At 38.3% G+C, this 18,359-nt stretch overlaps 1 protein-coding gene across 6 annotated transcripts in view; it reads right to left on the bottom strand.

The window, feature by feature from the left end:
• The window catches only part of POLR3B (RNA polymerase III subunit B), a 150,690-nt gene that overhangs the window by 72,664 nt on the left and 59,667 nt on the right, over nt 1-18,359 (bottom strand). For all 6 annotated transcript variants that reach the window (XM_077168610.1, XM_077168605.1, XM_077168608.1 and 3 more), the window contains one exon: nt 6,936-7,070. In XM_077168610.1, coding sequence (XP_077024725.1) covers nt 6,936-7,070 — 135 coding nt within the window. The remainder of the gene's footprint in view (nt 1-6,935; nt 7,071-18,359) is intronic.

Raw genomic sequence — 18,359 nt, 5'->3', positions numbered from 1 at the left:
ACCATACAAGCAGGGTAAGAAACAAGAAAACAAGAACTGAAAAATTATCCTCTGTCAAACAAAACCTAAGCTAGAGGTCTGGAAAAAGCTGAACTGAAGGTCAAAGAACAGATAGACAACAAATTCATCTAGGAAGAAAACCCTAGGTAAGAGATGTGAAAGCAATCTCCAGAATAAACTAATTAGGTAATTAAATGTCTAGACGCCAGCAAAAAATAATAAATCACACCAGGAAAATTGAAGATATGGCCCAGTCAAAGGAACAAACCAATAGTTCAAATGAGATACAAGAGCTGAAACGACTAATTCAGAATATACGAACAGACATGGAAAACCTCATCAAAAACTAAATCAATGAATTGAGGGAGGATATGAAGAAGGCAAGGAATGAACAAAAAAGAAGAAATGCAAAGTCTGAAAAAACAAATCACGGAACTTATGGGGATGAAAGGTACAGCAGAAGAGATGAAAAAAACAATGGAAACCTACAATGGTAGATTTCAAGAGACAGAGGTTAGGATTAGTGAACTGGAGAATGGAACACCTGAAATCCGACAAGATACAGAAACTATAGGGAAAAAAATGGAAAAATTTGAGCAGGGACTCAGGGAACTGAATGATAACATGAAGTGCACAAATATACGTGTTGTGGGTGTCCCGGAAAGAGAAGAGAAGGGAATAGAAGGAGAAAAACTAATGGAAGAAATTATCACTGAAAATTTTCCAACTCTTATGAAAGACCTAAAATTACAGATCCAAGAAGTGCAGCATACCCCAAAGAGAATAGATCCAAATAGATGTTCTCCAAGACACTTACTAGTCAGAATGTCAGAGGTCAAAGAGAAAGAGAGGATCTTGAAAGCAGCAAGAGAAAAACAATCCATCACATACAAGGGAAACCCAATAAGACTATGTGTAGATTTCTCAGCAGAAACCATGGAAGCTAGAAGACAGTGGGATGATATATTTAAATTACTAAAAGAGAAAAACTGCCAACCAAGAATTCTATACCCAGCAAAACTGTCCTTCAAAATGAGGGAGAAATTAAAACATTTTCAGACAAAAAATCACTGAGAAAATTTGTGACCAAGAGACCAGCTCTGCAAGAAATACTAAAGGGAGCACTAGAGACAGATATGAAAAGACAGAAGAGAGAGGTGTGGAGAAGAGCGTAGAAAGAAGGAAAATCAGATATGACATATAAAATACAAAAGGCAAAATGGTAAAAGTACTACCCAAACAGTAATAACACTAAATGTGAATGGATTAAACTCCCCAATCAAAAGACAAAGACTGGCAGAATGGATTAAAAAACAGGATCCTTCTATATGCTGTCTACAGGAAACACATCTTAGACCCAAAGATAAACATAGGTTGAAAGTGAAAGGTTGGGAAAAGATATTTCATGCAAATAACAACCAGAAAAGAGCAGGAGTAGCTATACTAATATCCAACAAATTAGACTTCAAATGTAAAACAGTTAAAAGAGACAAAGAAGGATACTATCTACTAATAAAAGGAACAATTCAACATGAAGACATAACAATCATAAATATTTATGCACCGAACCAGAATGCCCCAAAATACATGAGGCAAACACTGCAAACACTGAAAAGGGAAATAGACACATTTACCATAATAGTTGGAGACTTCAATTCCCCACTCTCATCAATGGACAGAACATCTAGACAGAGGATCAATAAAGAAACACAGAATTTGAATAATACAATAAAAGAGCTAACTTAACAGACATTTATAGAACATTACATCCCACAACAGCAAGATACACCTTTTTCTCATGTGCTTATGGATCATTCTTAAGGATAAACCATATGCTGGGTCACAAAGCAAGTCTCAATAAATTTAAAAAGATTGAAATCATACACAACACTTTCTCAGATCATAAAGGAATGAAGTTGGAAATCAACAATAGGCAGAGTGCCAGAAAATTCACAAATATATGGAGGCTCAACAACATACTCTTAAACAACCGGTGGTTTAAGGAAGAAATTACAAAAGAAATCAGTAAATATCTCAAGGCAAATGAAAATGAAAACGCAACATATCAAAATTTATGGTATGCAGAAAAGGCAGTACTAAGAGGGAAAGTTACTGCCCTGAATTCCTATATCAAAAATAAGAAAGAGCAAGAATTGAGGAATTGGCTGTCCACTTGGAAGAACTAGAGAAAGAAGAGCAAATTAACCCCAAAGCGAGGAAAAGGAAAGAAATAATGAAGATTAGCACAGAAATAAATGACATTGAGAACATGAAAACAATTGAGAAAATCAACAAAACCAGAAGTTGGTTGTATGAGAAAATCATTAACAATGATGGACCCTTAGAGAGGTTGACAAAAAGAAGAAGAGAGAGGATGCAAATAAATAAAACCAGAAATGAAAGAGGAGAAATAACTACTGACCCTGAAGAAATAAAGGAGGTAATGAGAGGATATAATGAACAACTCTATGCTAATAAATGAGACAATGTAGGCAAAATGGACAACTTCCTAGAAAGGCATGAACAACCAGCACTGGCTCAAGAAGAAACAGACGACCACAACAAATCAATCACAAGTAAAGAAACTGAATCAGTCACTAAGAAGCCCCCAAAAAGAAAAGTCCAGGATCAGATGGCTTCCATGTGAATTCTACCAAACACTCCTGAAAGAATTAATACCAATCCTGCTCAAACTCTTCAAAAAATTGAAGAGGAGGGAAGGGTACCTAACTCATTCTATGAAGCCAACATCACCCTCATACCAAAGCCAGACAAAAATATTACAAGAAAAGAAAATTACAGACCAATCTCGCTAATGAATATAGATGTAAAAACCCTCAAATTCTTGCAAATCGAATCCAGCAGCACATTAAAAGAATTATACATCAAGTAGGATTCATCCCAAGTATGCAAGGATGATTCAACATAAGAAAATCAATTAATGTAATATACCATATCAACAAATCAAATCAGAAAAACTACATGATCATCTCGATTGATACAGAAAAAGCATTTGACAAAATTCAACATCGTATCTTGTTGAAAACACTTCAAAGGATAGGAATAGAACGGAACTTCCTCAACATAATAAAGGGAAAATATGAAAAACCCACAGCTAACACCACCCTCAATAGGGAAGAACTGAGAACTTTCCACCTAAGATCAGGAACAAGACAAGGATGTCTATTCTCACCATTGTTATTCAATACTCTAAGTTCTAATCAGAGCAATTAGACAAGGAAAAGAAATACAAGGCATCAAAATTGGCAAGGAAGAAGTAAAACTCTCACTGTTTACAGATGGTATGATACTATATGGCAAAAACCCCAAAGAATCCACAGCAAAACTACTAGAGCTAATAAATGAGTACAGCAAAGTGGCAGGTTACAAGATCAATACTCAAAAATCTGTAGTGTTTTTATATACTAGTAATGAACAGTCTGAGGGGGAAATCAAGAAAAAATATTCCATTTGCAATTGTAACCAAAAGAATAAAATACTTAGGAATAAATTTAATTAAAGATACAAAAGACCTATACAAAGAAACCTACAAGAAATTGCTAAAAGAAATCACAAAAGACCTAGACAAATGGAAGGGCATACCATGTTCATGTATTGGAAGACAAAATATAGTTGAGATGTCAATTCTACTTAAATTGATTTACAGATTCAATGCGATACCAATTAAAATCCCAAAAACTTACTATTCAGAAATAGAAAAACCAATAAGCAAATTTATTTGGAAGGGCAGGATGCCCCAAATTGCTGAAAATATTAAGGCGGGGGTCTCACATTACCTGATTTTAAGGTGTATCACAAAGCTACAGTGGTCAAAACAGCATGGTACTGGCATTAAGATAGATATACTGAGCGATGGAATCAAATAGAGTGTTCAGATATAAGCCCTCTCATCTATGGGCAATTGATATTTGATAAGGCAGTTAAGCCAATTCACCTGGGACAGAACAGTCTCTTCAATAGATGGTGCCTAAAGTACTGGATATCCACATGCAAAAGAAAGAAAGATGATCCATATCTCACACCCTATACAAAAATTAACTCAAAATGGATCAAAGACCTAAACATTAAATCTAAGACCATAAAACTTTTAGAAGAAAATGTAGGAAATAAAAATCTTATAATAGGAGGTGGTTTCCTAGACCTTACACCCAAAGCATGAGCATTGAAGAAAGAAAATGACAAATGGGAACTTCTCAGAATTTAACACTTTTGTGCATCAAAGAACTTCATCAAAGAAAATAAAGACAGCCTACACAATGGGAGACAATATTTGGAAATGATATATCAGATAAAGGTCTAGTATTTAGAATATATAAAGAGATTATTCAACTCAATAACAAAAAGACAGACAACCCAATTACAAAATGGACAAAAGACAAGAAGAGACACTTCTCAGAAAAGGAAATACAAATGGCCAAAAGGCACATGAAAAGATGTTCATCTTCCCTGGCCATTAGGGAAATGCAAATCAAAACCAAAAAGAGACATCATCTCACACCAGGATGGCCATTATCAATAAAATAGAAAACGACAAGTGCTGGAAAGGATGTGGAGAAAGAGGCACATTTATTCACTGTTGGTGGGAATGTCAGATGGTACAACCACTATGGAAGACAGTTCGGCGGTTCCTCAGGAACCTAAGCATAGAATTGCCATACGATCCAGCAATACCATTGCTAGGTATCTATTCAGAGGACATGACGGCAAGGACATACATACATTTGTACACCAATGTTTATAGCAGCATTATTTACAATTGCAAAGAGATGGAAATAGCCAAAATGTCCATCAACAGATGAGTAGCTAAACAAGTTGTGGAATATATATACAATGGAATATTATGCACCTGTAAGACTGAATAAAGTTATGAAGTATGTAACAACATGGATGGACCTGAAGGACATTATGCTGAGTGAGATTAGCCAAAATCAAAAGGACAAATACTGTATGGTCTTATTGACATGAACTAACACTAATGAATGAACTTGGAGAATTTCAGTTAAGAACAAAGGTCATCAAGAGATAGAAATAGGGTAGATATTGGGTAACTGGAGCTGAAGGGATAAGGATTCGTGCAACGGGACTGACTGTAAAAATTCAGAAATGGATAGCACAATACTACCTGATTGTAGCACAAAATGTCAGAACACTGAATGAAGCTGAATGTGAGAATGACAGCAGGAGGAGGGCTGGGGGCACACATGAAATCAGAAGGAAAGATATGTGATAAAGACTGAGATGGTAAAATCCAGGAATGCCTAGAATGTATAATGATAGGGACTAAATATACAAATTTAAAAATGTTTTTGCATGAGGAAGAAAAAAGGAATATCAATACTGCAGGGTATTAAAAATATACAGTAATTAATATATCTTTAACTTATATGTGAGACTAAAGCAAAAATGTTTATTTGGTGCAAAATTTATATTTTGACTAGGGCATTTCCTAATATAGCTCATATGGACAGGTTAATTGAACAGCATAAGTACATGAAACCTGGAATAGGGCATGAGATTTTGTAGGTTTGTCTAGAGTAATACCCTGATAAATCCCAGAATGATTTGAATGGTGAATAAAGAAGTATTTGAAAAGTTCCCTTGGGGGAATGGTGAGCAAGGAGAAAAATTCAACTTCCCCATTTGGAGAATTCCCGATATTCTATTAAGCATGGGTACAACCAAATCAATAGGCCAAACCCTCAATCTTGGGGTTTGTTCATATGAAACTTACCCTTGCAAAGGATAGGCTAAGGCTACTTAAAATTAGGCCTAAGAGTCACCCCCAGAGAACCTATTGTTGCTCAGTTGTGGCCTATCCCTCTCTCAGCTAACACAGCAAGCAAACTCACTGCCCCTCCCCCCCCCCCCATGTGGGACATGACTCTCAGGGACGTAAACCTCCCTAGCAACGTGGGACAAAAATCCTAGAATGAGCTGGGACTCAGCAATAAGGCATTGAGAAAAACTTCTCGACTGAAAGGGGGAAGAGAGAAATGAGACAAAATAAAGTGTCAGCGGCTGAGAAATTTCAAACAAAGTCAAGAGGCTATCCTGGAGGTTATCCTTAGGCAGTACACAGATATTCCCTTTTAAGTTTAAGGTGTAGTAGAGAGGCTAGAGGGAAGTACCTGAAATTGTAGGGCTGTGTTCCAGTTGCCATATTTCTTGAAGATGATTGTAAATGATATAGCTTTTGCAATGTGACTGTGTGATTGTGAAAACCTTGTTTTTGATATTCTTTTTATCTACAGTATGGATAGATGAGTAAAAAATATGGATTAAAAATAAATTAATAATAGAGGGAACAAATGTTAAAATAAATTGAGAAGGTTGAAATACTATTGATCAATGAAATGGAGTGGTAAGGGGTATAGGAAAAAAATAGGGGGAACAAAGGTTAAAATATATTGAGTAGATGGAAATACTAGTGGTCAATGAGAGGGAGGGATAAGGGTATGGTATGTATGAGTTTTTTCTTTTTTCTTTCTATTTCTTTTTCTGGAGTGATGTAAGTATTCTAAGAAATGATCATGGTGATGAATAGACAACTACGTGATGATATTGTGAGTCACTGATTATACACCAAGTATGGAATGTTCATATGTTAAGAATGTTTGTGTTTGTATGTTGTTTTGTTTTGTCAATAAAAATTAAAAAGTTACACTTCCTACATTACACAAAAGACAAAATAAGAAATACACTATACACAGAGTATAGTTTTAAACTGTAGAATATAGTTTTCACAGTTAAAAGAAATTCCTAAATTTAAGAGACAGCAAATCATGTGTGCAATGTTCATAATTCAAATATTTGCAACCTGCATTTCATTCAACTGTCTCTTACTCCTATTTAAATGAACATTGAAATTTTTATTAGGTAAGGTAAAATAAGATTTATGATATAAAACAAATCACCTGTCCTGCCAATTCCAATCGTTTGTTACCATAATAGTCTCTGTCATCAACTTTATTATCTCCTTGGGCCAGAATCACTCTTCGAACCATCACTGCAGTATAGATACATTTGGCTCGGAAATTGAATTCCTTAACCTGTAATTCAGAAATCAGAGAAAATTTCTGTGACAATACACTTAAAAATCTAAAATACCTCAAGAAAAGAACCAATAGTATAACATTTAAATAAGAAAATACAGAACTGATTCTCCCTATTTAAAGAAATTCAACTACTTTGTAAGTTCCCAGAGAGCTGAGATGACGTTTTTTCAACTTCGTACTGAATATCTCTGGTAGCTAGTCTTCAGAAATGGTCACTATCAATTGCTTCTCTCCCTTTACACTCATGTCACTCCCCCATAAGGTGCAGTTTAATTCGGGTTGCATTGTGATTAGTCTGAGCAAAAGAATACAACAGAAATCATGCCATGTCAATCTTGGGCCTAGCTTTAAGTGCACTGGAAGTTTCCATCTCCTTTCTCTTAGAGTACTGAAACACCATATAAGAAGTCCAAGACACTCTTTTGGGAAAAGAGATGCTACATTGAAAAGCACTGGGAGCCAGATTATGAATGAAGGTGTCATTTTGGATGCCCACCCTAGCTTAGCCTTCAAATGACTCCAACCCTAAGTTGGAGGCAGTCTTATAAGTCTGCTTATAAGAGACTCAAAATTAGAATTGCAGAGCTGAGATCACCCAAACCACAGAACCATGAAAGATAGCAATAAGAAGTTATCATAAGTTTTGGAATTGTTTGCTATGCAGAAATAGATAGCAAGAAAAAAACTAAAACACTGTCTAGCACTTAGCAAAATGTCTGGTGAATGAATGGAAGGTTAGCTAGACAGATAAATGAATGAATGAATTTGTTGCAAATGTTATCTTCCATTTCTCTAGTTCAAACAGAAATTTATATGAATGAATCTGGCTCAATCAGTAAGTTAAATCAAAACTGGTTAAGCAATTGTACTAGTTTGTCTGAGGTTTAGAGAGACAAAAACCTTACAAATCTACATAGATAACTTTCTCAACATCCAAAAACATGAATTCTGAGGGTAAGCCCTAAGCTCCTGCCAATTCCAAGAATATTTTATAGGTGTCCACAGAGGAGATTATAAAATTTCCTTTTTATTTACCTTAATCATTTATTAAAATCTCAACAAGATTATTTTTATTAACTTGAGCACATATGTTCTATGTATTTTTTAGGTCTAATTGGCTTATAGTATCATTCAAGTCTTCTATTTCCTTAGTGATCTTTTATCTAGATATTCTATCCATTATTGAAAGTGGTATATTGAAGTCTCTTAGCATTAATGTAAAACTAATTCTCTCTTCAATTCTGTCAATATTTGCTTCATATATTTAGGGGTTCTGCCATATGTATCTTTGTTATGTCATCTTGCTGAATTGGCCCCTTTATCAATATATAGTGACTTACTTTCCCCATTTATTTTTTAGTTTCCTGAGTTGATCCAAGAAAATAACATGAAATGATTCAGCTTAAAGTGTGGGAATTTTTTATTAGCTTACAGTTTTGAGGCCGTGAAAATGTCTAAATGAAGGCATTTAGACTGAAGCCCAGCTGCCAATGATCCTTGGCTCTCTACCACACGGCAAAGGACATGGCAGCATTTGCTGGTCTCTCCCTTCACTTCTAGGTTCCATTACTTTCAGCTTCTTGTTTCTATGGCTTTCTTTCTCTGAATTTATTTCACTTATAAAGGACTCCAAGCTTAACACCCATCCTGAATGAGGTGGGTCACACCTCAGTCGAAGTGGTCTTATCAAAAGATCCTACTTAAAGGAGTTTATACCCACAGAAAGGGATTAGATTTTTTATAAACTTTTTTTCAATTGTATAATATATATACAAAGTAAAGAAAGGAAAAAGCAATAGCTTTCAAAGCACTCTTCAACAAGCAGTCACAGGACAGATCCCAGAGTCTATAATGGGCTACCATATCATCATCTCAGATTTTTCCTCCTAGTTGCTCCGGAATATAGTAGGCTAGAAGGAATAAATATTGTTTTATCATCACAATTGATTATTTCTTTTTTTTGTGAAAAACAACATATATACAAAAAAGCTATAAATTTCAAAGCACAGCACAACAATTAATTGTAGAACAGATTTCAGAGTTTGACATGGGTTACAATTCCACAATTTAAAGCTTTTACTTCTAGCTGCTCTAAGATACTGGAGAGGAGAGACTAAAAGAAATATCAATTTAATGATTCAGCAAACATATTCATTTGTTAAACCCTGCCTTCTCTGTATAATTCCACCATCATCTTTGATCTTTCTCCCACTCTTCAGGGGTACGTGCGCTATGGCCATTCTAACTTTCTCATGTTGGAAGGGGCTGTCAATAATAAGGGATAGGGAAATGGAACTAGCTGATGTTCTGGAGAGGCTGGGCCCTCTAGGTTTCAGGACTTATCTGGACCAGGGAACTATATGGAGGTTGTAGGTTTTTTGAAAGTTACTTGAGTGCACAGAACTCTTGTGGAATCTTATATATTGCCCTAGGTGTTCTTTAGGATTGGCTGGAATGGTCCTGGTTGGTAGCAAGGTCTACCTGAAGCTTGCATAAGAGCAACTTCCAGAGTAGCCTCTTAACTCTATTTGAACTCTCTCTGCCACTGATACTTTATTAATTACACTTCTTACCCCCATTTTGGTCAGGATGGAATTGCTGATTCCACAGTTCCAGGTCTAGATTTATCCCTGGGAGTCATCTCCCATGTCACCAGGGAGACTTTCACCTATGAATGTCAGGTCCCACGTAGGGGGGAAGGCAATGATTTCACTTGCAGAGTTGTGCTTAGACAGACTAAGGCCACATCTGAGCAAAAAAGAGGTCCTCCAGAAGTAACTCTTAGGCATGCCTATGGGCAGTCTAAGCTTCTCTGCTATCTATATAGGCTTCACAAGAGTAAGCCTCATGATTGAGGGCATGGCCTATTGATTTGGGTATCCCTAAAGTTTGACATAGTATTAGGGGATTCCCTGATGGTAAGCTTTAATAGTTCCATGTTCTTCCTCACATCCCTCAGGGGACTTTGCTAATACTTTTTGATTATCTGCTTAACATACTCTAGGCTGCATCCAGGCATTACAATAATCTATACAGGATTAAAGGACCTCTTTCTTATTCTGTGCTCCCTGTATTTCAATGGTTCAAATGAGCTATACAGATAGGCTGAATTAGATTATGCACTACAGAAAATTTCAGTTCTGACCAAATAAACTTTCTTCCAATGGTCTCAAATGGTATGTGTGGTTCTAAAATATAGGCACTGTCTTCCTTACCCCTAAATTCGAATTACTTTAACCCCAACCTGTTTGACTTCATTCTTATCTCTAAATATCAGATTATATATATAAAACAACCTCTCAAAATCCAGAAAGGACCAACTTCTGGTATTGTTGATTCTCTCTATTGTTCTCTTGTTCTAAATTTCATTTATTTCTGCCCTAATCTTTTTTATTTCTTTTCTTTCTTCTGCTTGTTCTTTTTCTAATTTCTCTAGGTGTCGCACTTAGGTCTCTGATTTTAGCTCTTTCTCCTTTTTTAATGTAGGCATTTAGTGTTGTAAATTCCCCTCTCAGCACTTCCTTGACTGCATCTCATTAATTCTGACATGTTGTATTCTTATTTTCATGCATCTCAAGATATTTACTGATTCCTCTTTCACTCTCTTCCTTGACCCACTATGCTTTAAAAGTGTGTTGCTTATCCTCCAAATATCTGTGAATTTTTCATTCTTGTGTGTTATTGATTTTCAGCTTCATTCCATTATGATTAGAGAAAGTGTTTTGTATGATTTCAATCATTTTAAATTTATTGTGATTTGTTTTGTTCCCCAGTTTATGGTCTATCCTGGAGAATGATCTATGAGCACTTGAGAAGAACATATATGCTGTTGTTATGGGGTGCAATGTTCTGTGTATGTTAGGTCTAGTTCATTTATCATATTACTCAAGTTCTCTATTAACTTATTGATCCTCTGCCTAGATGTTCTATTTCTTCATGAGAGTGGTATACTGAACACTCCAGCTATTATTGTAGAGATACTTATTTCTCCATTCACCTTTTCCAGGCTTTATATCATCTATTTTGGAGCACCCTAGCTAGGTGCACATGTTGTTTAGGTTCATGTGTCAATTTGGCCAAGTGATGGTGTTCAGTCATCTGGTCAAACAAACAAGGGCCTATCTGTTGCAGGGAGGACATTTCATGGGCTCATATCATGAGCACGTAGACTGTATCCATGGCTGATTACATCTGCAGTAAGCTAAGCGGTGTGTCTTCTGCAATGAGTGATAAAATCTAATCACCCAAAGGTTTATAAGGAAAATTCAGAAGAGAGAATCTCTCTTTTCTGCTTCAGCCAGCCAGCCTCTCCTGGGGAATTCGTTGAGGGCCTTCATTGGAGCTGTCAGTTTGTGGTCTGCCTTATAGATTTGGAATCTTATGTCCCCATGGTTGCGCAAGACACTTTTACAAATAGAGAACCCTGACTAATACAGCTTGATACCAGAGTGGCTCTTCAGAAACAGAATCTTAAAAATGGGTTTTTACAACTGGTTTTCTATTCTGATTAGACTCAAAGGAATTAATGACTGTTTCCAATAATCAAAATGGTACTAACAGTCGATGGGGTGAGTTGGCAAGAAAGACATGCAAAATATCACCATTTGATCCTGCTTATATGAGGCAAGGCTCTGGGTGAGAGTGTATTTGACACCTTAATGAAGTTTTGTGGAATTAAGAGGTATAACAATGTTTGCTGGTTGTTATTAGATATGCTGGATATAGTTATACAGAAAAGGACAAGCTGAAGGCTTCAAATTTGCAGCTTAGGCACCTTATCAAAGATGTAAACACTTCTATGAGTACCCTGAAGGAAAATCTTATTCCCTGTAGTAGCAGACTTGAGATCTCTGAAACTCACTCAGACCTAGAGTCTCATTATTAGAGCAGCAGATTTACAACATATACTGAAATCTCAACCTTGCAGGTGTCTGCTATTGAAGTAAGGGCATTGATTAGAAAGGAGTGGGGTCCTGAAAATTGGGAGGGAGACATATGGATTGACAATGACTGTGGGCACACTGGAACCCTAGATTCTGCTGAGTTATTTCTAGATAAACCTGTAATGGTCTACCTGTGGACACAGTCACCCCACATCCAGTCTGCCCTTAGGAAAGAGCTTCCTGATGATCTCCAGCCAGCTGTGAGGAAACAGCTACCCAAGTCCAGCCTGCCTTGAGGAAATGGCTTCCTGACTTGCAGTCTACCCTGAGGAGTTGGTCATCCAACCTCCACAGGAAGAGATTAATGCTTAAGTGCCTGTGAGACATGTAACCACTTCCCATGGGGAAATATCTCTTACTCCTCTGTTTGGAGAGATTAATACTGTTTCACCAAAAACAAACAAACAAACAAACAAAAAAACGGCAAAGGAATAACCTAACGTAATTAGCTTGAAAGCACTTCTAATTCTTTTCATGCTCCATCCCAACCACCCTCTTTTTGTCCAGACCTATAACTAGACTGAAGGCCCAAGATACCATAAAAGTGAGGTACAACATGTCACCCATGAAGAGGTACACTACCCTACAAAAGAACTGCATAAGTTTTCCACTTTGCATAAATAGAAATCAGGGAATATGTGTGAGAATGGAGATTAAGGGTGTGGGATAATGGTGGAAGGAACATAAAGGTGGATCAGGCTGAATTTATTTATATGGGCCCACTAAGCAGAAGATTCTGCATTCAATGCTATAACTCGAGAGGGTAAAAAATCATTAAAAGTTTGTTTGGATGGTTGGCTGAAACACGGATCAAAGGGTCACTGACATTACCTGAGGTTGAAATGCCAGAACTGCCCTGGTATAATGTAGATGAGAGGAGCCATGGCTTAGAGAGACTTTAATGTTAGAGGGGATTTATCACAGAAGGCCTGCTCATAGAACCCAGGGATGTCCAGAAGACTAGTCTTTTACCAGAACTGTAAGAAATAAATTTGTGAAACTAGCTCCATCGTCCTTGAAGAGCTCTATAGTCACCCTTCTCTGCAGATCTGATATTACAATGGGAACTGCTTTAACTGTGCTGGAATCCTTATACAGAAGGGGGTTGCTTGGATCCTGAGTTGTCAGAAGCCAGGTACTTCTAGGGCACCTAGAAGTACAATAGATGGGCAGTCCATTATATTCTTGGTTGAGCTGTATAAGCAGAAGAGTTCTAGGTCGAGTGGACAGAAGTCTAATGTGAATGGCAAAAACAGAAAGTCCCAGACTTGAGACGGTTTACAGACCCAGAGACCCCAGAATGAGGGGAAGGTCAGGTCCATTTGGGGAAGGACCCTGTTACACTGCCACAAATTTATAATACTAATCTTCCTCCAAGCCTTCCCCAAAGAGAGCTATGGCCTTTTGCCAGGGTAACTGTGCATTGGCGAAAGGAAAGGATCAAATATTTAGTGAATTGTTACGCACTGGGTCAAAAGTGATATTAATTCCAAGGGATTCAAAATATCAGTCTGGTCCACCAGTTAGAGTGGAGGCTTAGGGAGGTCAGATTATCAATGGAATTTTAGCTTAGTTCTGTCTCACAGTGGGTCCAGTGGGTCCCTGGACCCATTCTGTAGTTATTTCCTCAGTTCTAGAATACATAATTGGACAGACATACTGAGCAACTGACAGAATTTCCACATTGGCTCTCTGACTCATGAAGTGAGGGCTATTATGATAGGAAAGGCCAAATGGAAGCCACTAGAACTGTCCTTACCTAGCAAAATAGTAAATCAGAAGCAGTACAGAATTTCTGCAGGGATTGTAGAAATTAGTGCCACTCTTAAGGACTTGAAGGGTGCAGGGATGGTAATTTCCATTATATCCCTATTCAACTCTCTTATTTGGCCTGTGCAAAAACAGATGGGTCTTGGAGGACGGCAGTGGATTATCATAAACTCAACCAGGTGGTGACTAAATACAGCTGCTGTTTTGGATATGGTATAATTGCTTGAGCAAATCAACACATCCCCTGGTGCCTGGTATGCATTTATTGATCTGGCAAATGCTTTTTTCTCAATAGCTATTAGTAAGGACCATTAGAAACAATTTGCTTTCAGCTGGCAAGGCCAGCAATATACTTTCACTGTCCTACCTCAGGGGTATTTCAACTCTCCAGCTCTATGCCATAATCTTCTCTGCAGGGACCTTGATGGTTTATCCCTCCCACAAGACATCACACACTGGTCTATTATATCGATGTTATCATGTTGATTGGACCTAGTGAGAAAGAAGCAGCAATTACCCTAGACTTACTGGTAAGGCATCTGTGTGTCAAAGAATGGGAGATAAATCTAAAAAAATTGTAAGGCCTTCCACCTCAGTGAAATTTATAGGTATCTAGCAGTGTGGGGCATATCAAGATTTACCTTCTAAGATAAAGAATAAGCTGCTGTATCTGGTTCGTCCTATGACCAAAAAGAGGCACAATGCCTAGTTGGTCTCTTTGGATTTTGGAGACGACATATTTCTCATTTGGGTGTGCTACTCCAGTTCATTTACCAAGGGACCAGAAAAGCAGCTAGTTTTGAGTGGGAACTGAACAAGAGGAGGCTCTGCAACAGATCTAGGCTGCTGTCTAAGCTGCCCTGTCACTTGGATCATATGACCCAGCAGATCCAATCGTGCTGGAAGTGTCAGTGACAAATAAGGATGCAGTCTGGAGCCTTTGGCAGGCCCCTATAGGAGAATTACTACACAGACCCTTAGGATTTTGAACTAAAGCCTTACCATCTGCTGGAGATAACTACTCTCCTTTTGGAAAACAGCTTTTAGCCTACTACTAGGCCTTTGTAGAGACTGAATGCTCAACTATGGGCCACCAAGATACCATGAGAGCTGAGTTGCCGATCATGAGTTGGGTATTGTCTGACTCACCAAACCATAATGTTGGACATGCTCAGCAGTGCTCCATGGAAATGGTATATAAGAGACAGGGCTCGAGCAGGTCCAGAAGGCACAATTAAGTTACATGAGGAAATGGCCCAAATGCCCATGGCTCCCACTCCTGTCACACTGCCCTCTTTTTCCTAGACCAGAGCTATGGTCTCTTGAGGGAGTTCCTTACAGTCAGTTGACAGAGGAAGAGAAAACTTCTGGTTCACAGATGGTTCTGCACAATATGCAGATACTACCCAGAATTGACAGCTGTAACACTACAACCCCATTCAGGGATGTCCTTAAAGACAGTGGTGAGGGGTAATCGTCCCAGTGGGTGGAACCTCAAGTAATGCACCTGCTTGTTCATTTTACTTGGAAGAACTGGCAGGAGTTCTTGGCAGGAGTGTTTGTATATGTTGGCAGGACTTTTACTTGGCTGGATGGTTAGGGAATTGGAAGGAGCATGATTGGAAAATTGGTGATAAACAGGTCTGGGGAAGAGATATGTGGACAGACCTTTCTGAGTGGACAAAAAGACATGAAGATATTTGTATCCCATGTGAAAGCTCACTAGAGGATGACTTCAGCAGAGGAAGGTTTTAATAATCAAGTGGATAAGATTACCCATTCTGTTACCCTCTTTCCTAGCCACTCCTGCCATTGCTCACTGGGCTCACAAACGAAGTGGGCATGGTAGTAGTGATGGAGGCTATGAATGGGCTCAGCAATATGGATTTCCACTCACCAAGGCCAACCTGGCTATGGCCACTGCTGAGTGCCCAATCTGCCAGCAGCAGAGACCTACACTCAAATTCCCCAAGGTGATCAGCCTGCTACATGGTGACAGTTTGATTACACTGGATCACTTCCATCATGGAAGAGGCAGTGATTTGTTCTAACTGGACTAGACACATACTCTGGATATGAGTTTGCCTTCACTGCATGCAATGCTTCCACAAAAACTACTAACTGAAAACCTACAGAATGCTTTATCTACTGTCATGGTATTTCACACAGCATTGTTCTGACCAAGGAACCTACTTCAGAAAAAATGAAGTATGGGAATGGGCACATGCTCATGGAATTCTCTGGTCTTTCCATGTTCCCCATCATCCAGAGGCAGCTGGGTTGATAGAAAGCTGCCTCTTTAAAGACCCAATTATGGTGCCAACTAGGTAGTAATACCTTGCAGGGCTGGGGCAGTTTTCTCCAGGAGACTGTGTATGCTCTGAATCGGCATCTACTATATGGTGCTGTTTCTTCCACAGGCAGAATTTACAGGTCCAGGAATCAAGGGGTGGAAATGGGAGTAGCACCATTCACTATCACCCCTAGTAATCTAACAGAAAAATTTTTGCTTCCTGTCCCTGAAACCTTAAGCTCTGCTGGTCTCCAGGTCTCAGTTCCAAAAGGAAGAGCACTCCTATCAGGAGATACAACAATGATTCCATTGAACTAGAAGTTAAGACTATCACCTGGCTACTCTGCACTTCTTATTCCTCTGAATCAACAGGCAAGGAAGGGGATTACTGGGGTGATTGATCCTGACTATCAAGGGGAAATAGGACTGCAACAACACAATGGAGGTAAAGATTAGTTCTCCTGGAATACAGGAGCCCTCCTAAGGCATCTATTAGTACTACTATGCCCTGTGAGTAAAGTCTACAGAAAACTGAAACAACCCAATCCAGAAAGGACTACCAATGGTCCAGAAACTACAGGGATAAAGGTTTGGCTCACCCCACCAGGCAAAGAACCACGGCCAGCTGAGGTGCTTGGGGAGGGTAAAGGGAACTGGAACAGGTAGTGGAAGAAGACAGTCATAAATACGAACTATGGCCACATGACCAGTTACAGAAATGAGGACTATACTGTATGAGTTTTCTCCCTTGCTTTGTAATGAACATCTATGTATTCGTAAAGGAAATATCTTTGTTTTCCTCTCTATTGTATTCCCTTTATCATATGGCATAAGTTTGTACTGTCCATGTTATAGTATTTAAGTTGTAGGATATCAAGTTTCAGATGAATATTACCCAAAGAGTTGCACCCTATTCTGGAGAGACTTAGTACATTTCCAGTTGTATGCAGGACAGCTGAGTATTGCTAGATGAAAAAAAAATGTGTCTGTTACTGTTTTCCATTTAGAGATTAAGTACGGTTTAAGGTGATATGTATGGCTGCCAAGTTGTTGACAAAGGGTGGACTGTGATGGTTAGGTTCATGTGTCAATTTGGCCCAGATGTCTGGTCAAGCAAGCACTGGCCTATCTGCTGCTGTGAGGACATCTCATGGACTTAAATCACGAGTACTTTGGTTTCATCCACAGCTGATTACATCTACAGTAAGCTAAGGGGAGTGTCTTCTGCAATGAGCCCCACTTAATCACCCAAAGAAAATTCAGGAGAGAGAATTTCTCTTTTCTGCTTCAGCCATCCATCCTCTCCTGGGAAATTCGTTGAGGACCTTCACTCAAGCTGCCAGCTCATGGCCTGCCTGGCCTACAGACTTTGGTCCCATGTTCTCCTGGCTGCATGAGATTTACAAATCTCATATTTACAGATATCTCCTGTTAGTTCTGTTTCTCTAGAAAACCCTGACTAACACAGTACATAAACATTTATGTTTGTCATTTCTTCTTGAATTTAATCCATTAACATTCAATGTTTTCACTGCAAAGGCACTAATTACTTCAATCATTTTATCCTTTGCTTTTATGTTTTATCTTATTTTTGCCTGTCTATTTATCCTTTTAGGTACCCTAGTTGATAATCTTCATTTCTACACTCTCCTCCATGCCTCTCTCCTATCTTTTCCTTTTAGCCTGCAGAACTCCCTTTAGTATTTCTTGTTGTACATGGTCTGGGAATCAAATCTGGGTCTCCCGCATGAAAGGCAAGCATTCTACCACTGAACCACCCGTGCACCCTTGTGCAGGTCTTTTGTTAATGAACTCCTTCCGTTTTTATCTGTGAACATTTTAAACTCATCCTCGTTTTCTGAAGAGCAGTTTTGCCTGATAGAGAATTTCCGGCTGGCGTTTTTTTCTCTTCCAGTACTTTAAATATATCATACCAATGCCTTCTCACCACCATGATTTCTGATAAGAAATCAGTAATTGACCTTATTGCAGTTCCTCTGTATGTGATGAATCACTGTTCTCTTGCTACTTTCAAGATACTCTATCTTCGGCATATGATATTCTGATTGACATGAGTTCTGGAGCAGGTCTATTAGGATTTATTTTGTTTTGAACACACTGCACTTCTTGGAAATGTATATTCAAGTCTTTTATATGAGTTCAGAAATTTTCAGCCATTAGTTCCTCAAATATTCTCTTCTGCCCCCTTTCCCTTCTCTTCTCCTTCTGGGACACCCATGACATGTTTTTTTTTTTTTTTTTATTGTGAAATATAAC

This window comes from Tamandua tetradactyla, chromosome 7, assembly GCF_023851605.1.
Source record: "Tamandua tetradactyla isolate mTamTet1 chromosome 7, mTamTet1.pri, whole genome shotgun sequence".
NCBI classification, from domain to species: domain Eukaryota; kingdom Metazoa; phylum Chordata; class Mammalia; order Pilosa; family Myrmecophagidae; genus Tamandua; species Tamandua tetradactyla.
The sequence above is the reverse complement of the archived record's forward strand: the minus strand, read 5'-3'. Positions and strand labels throughout refer to the sequence as shown.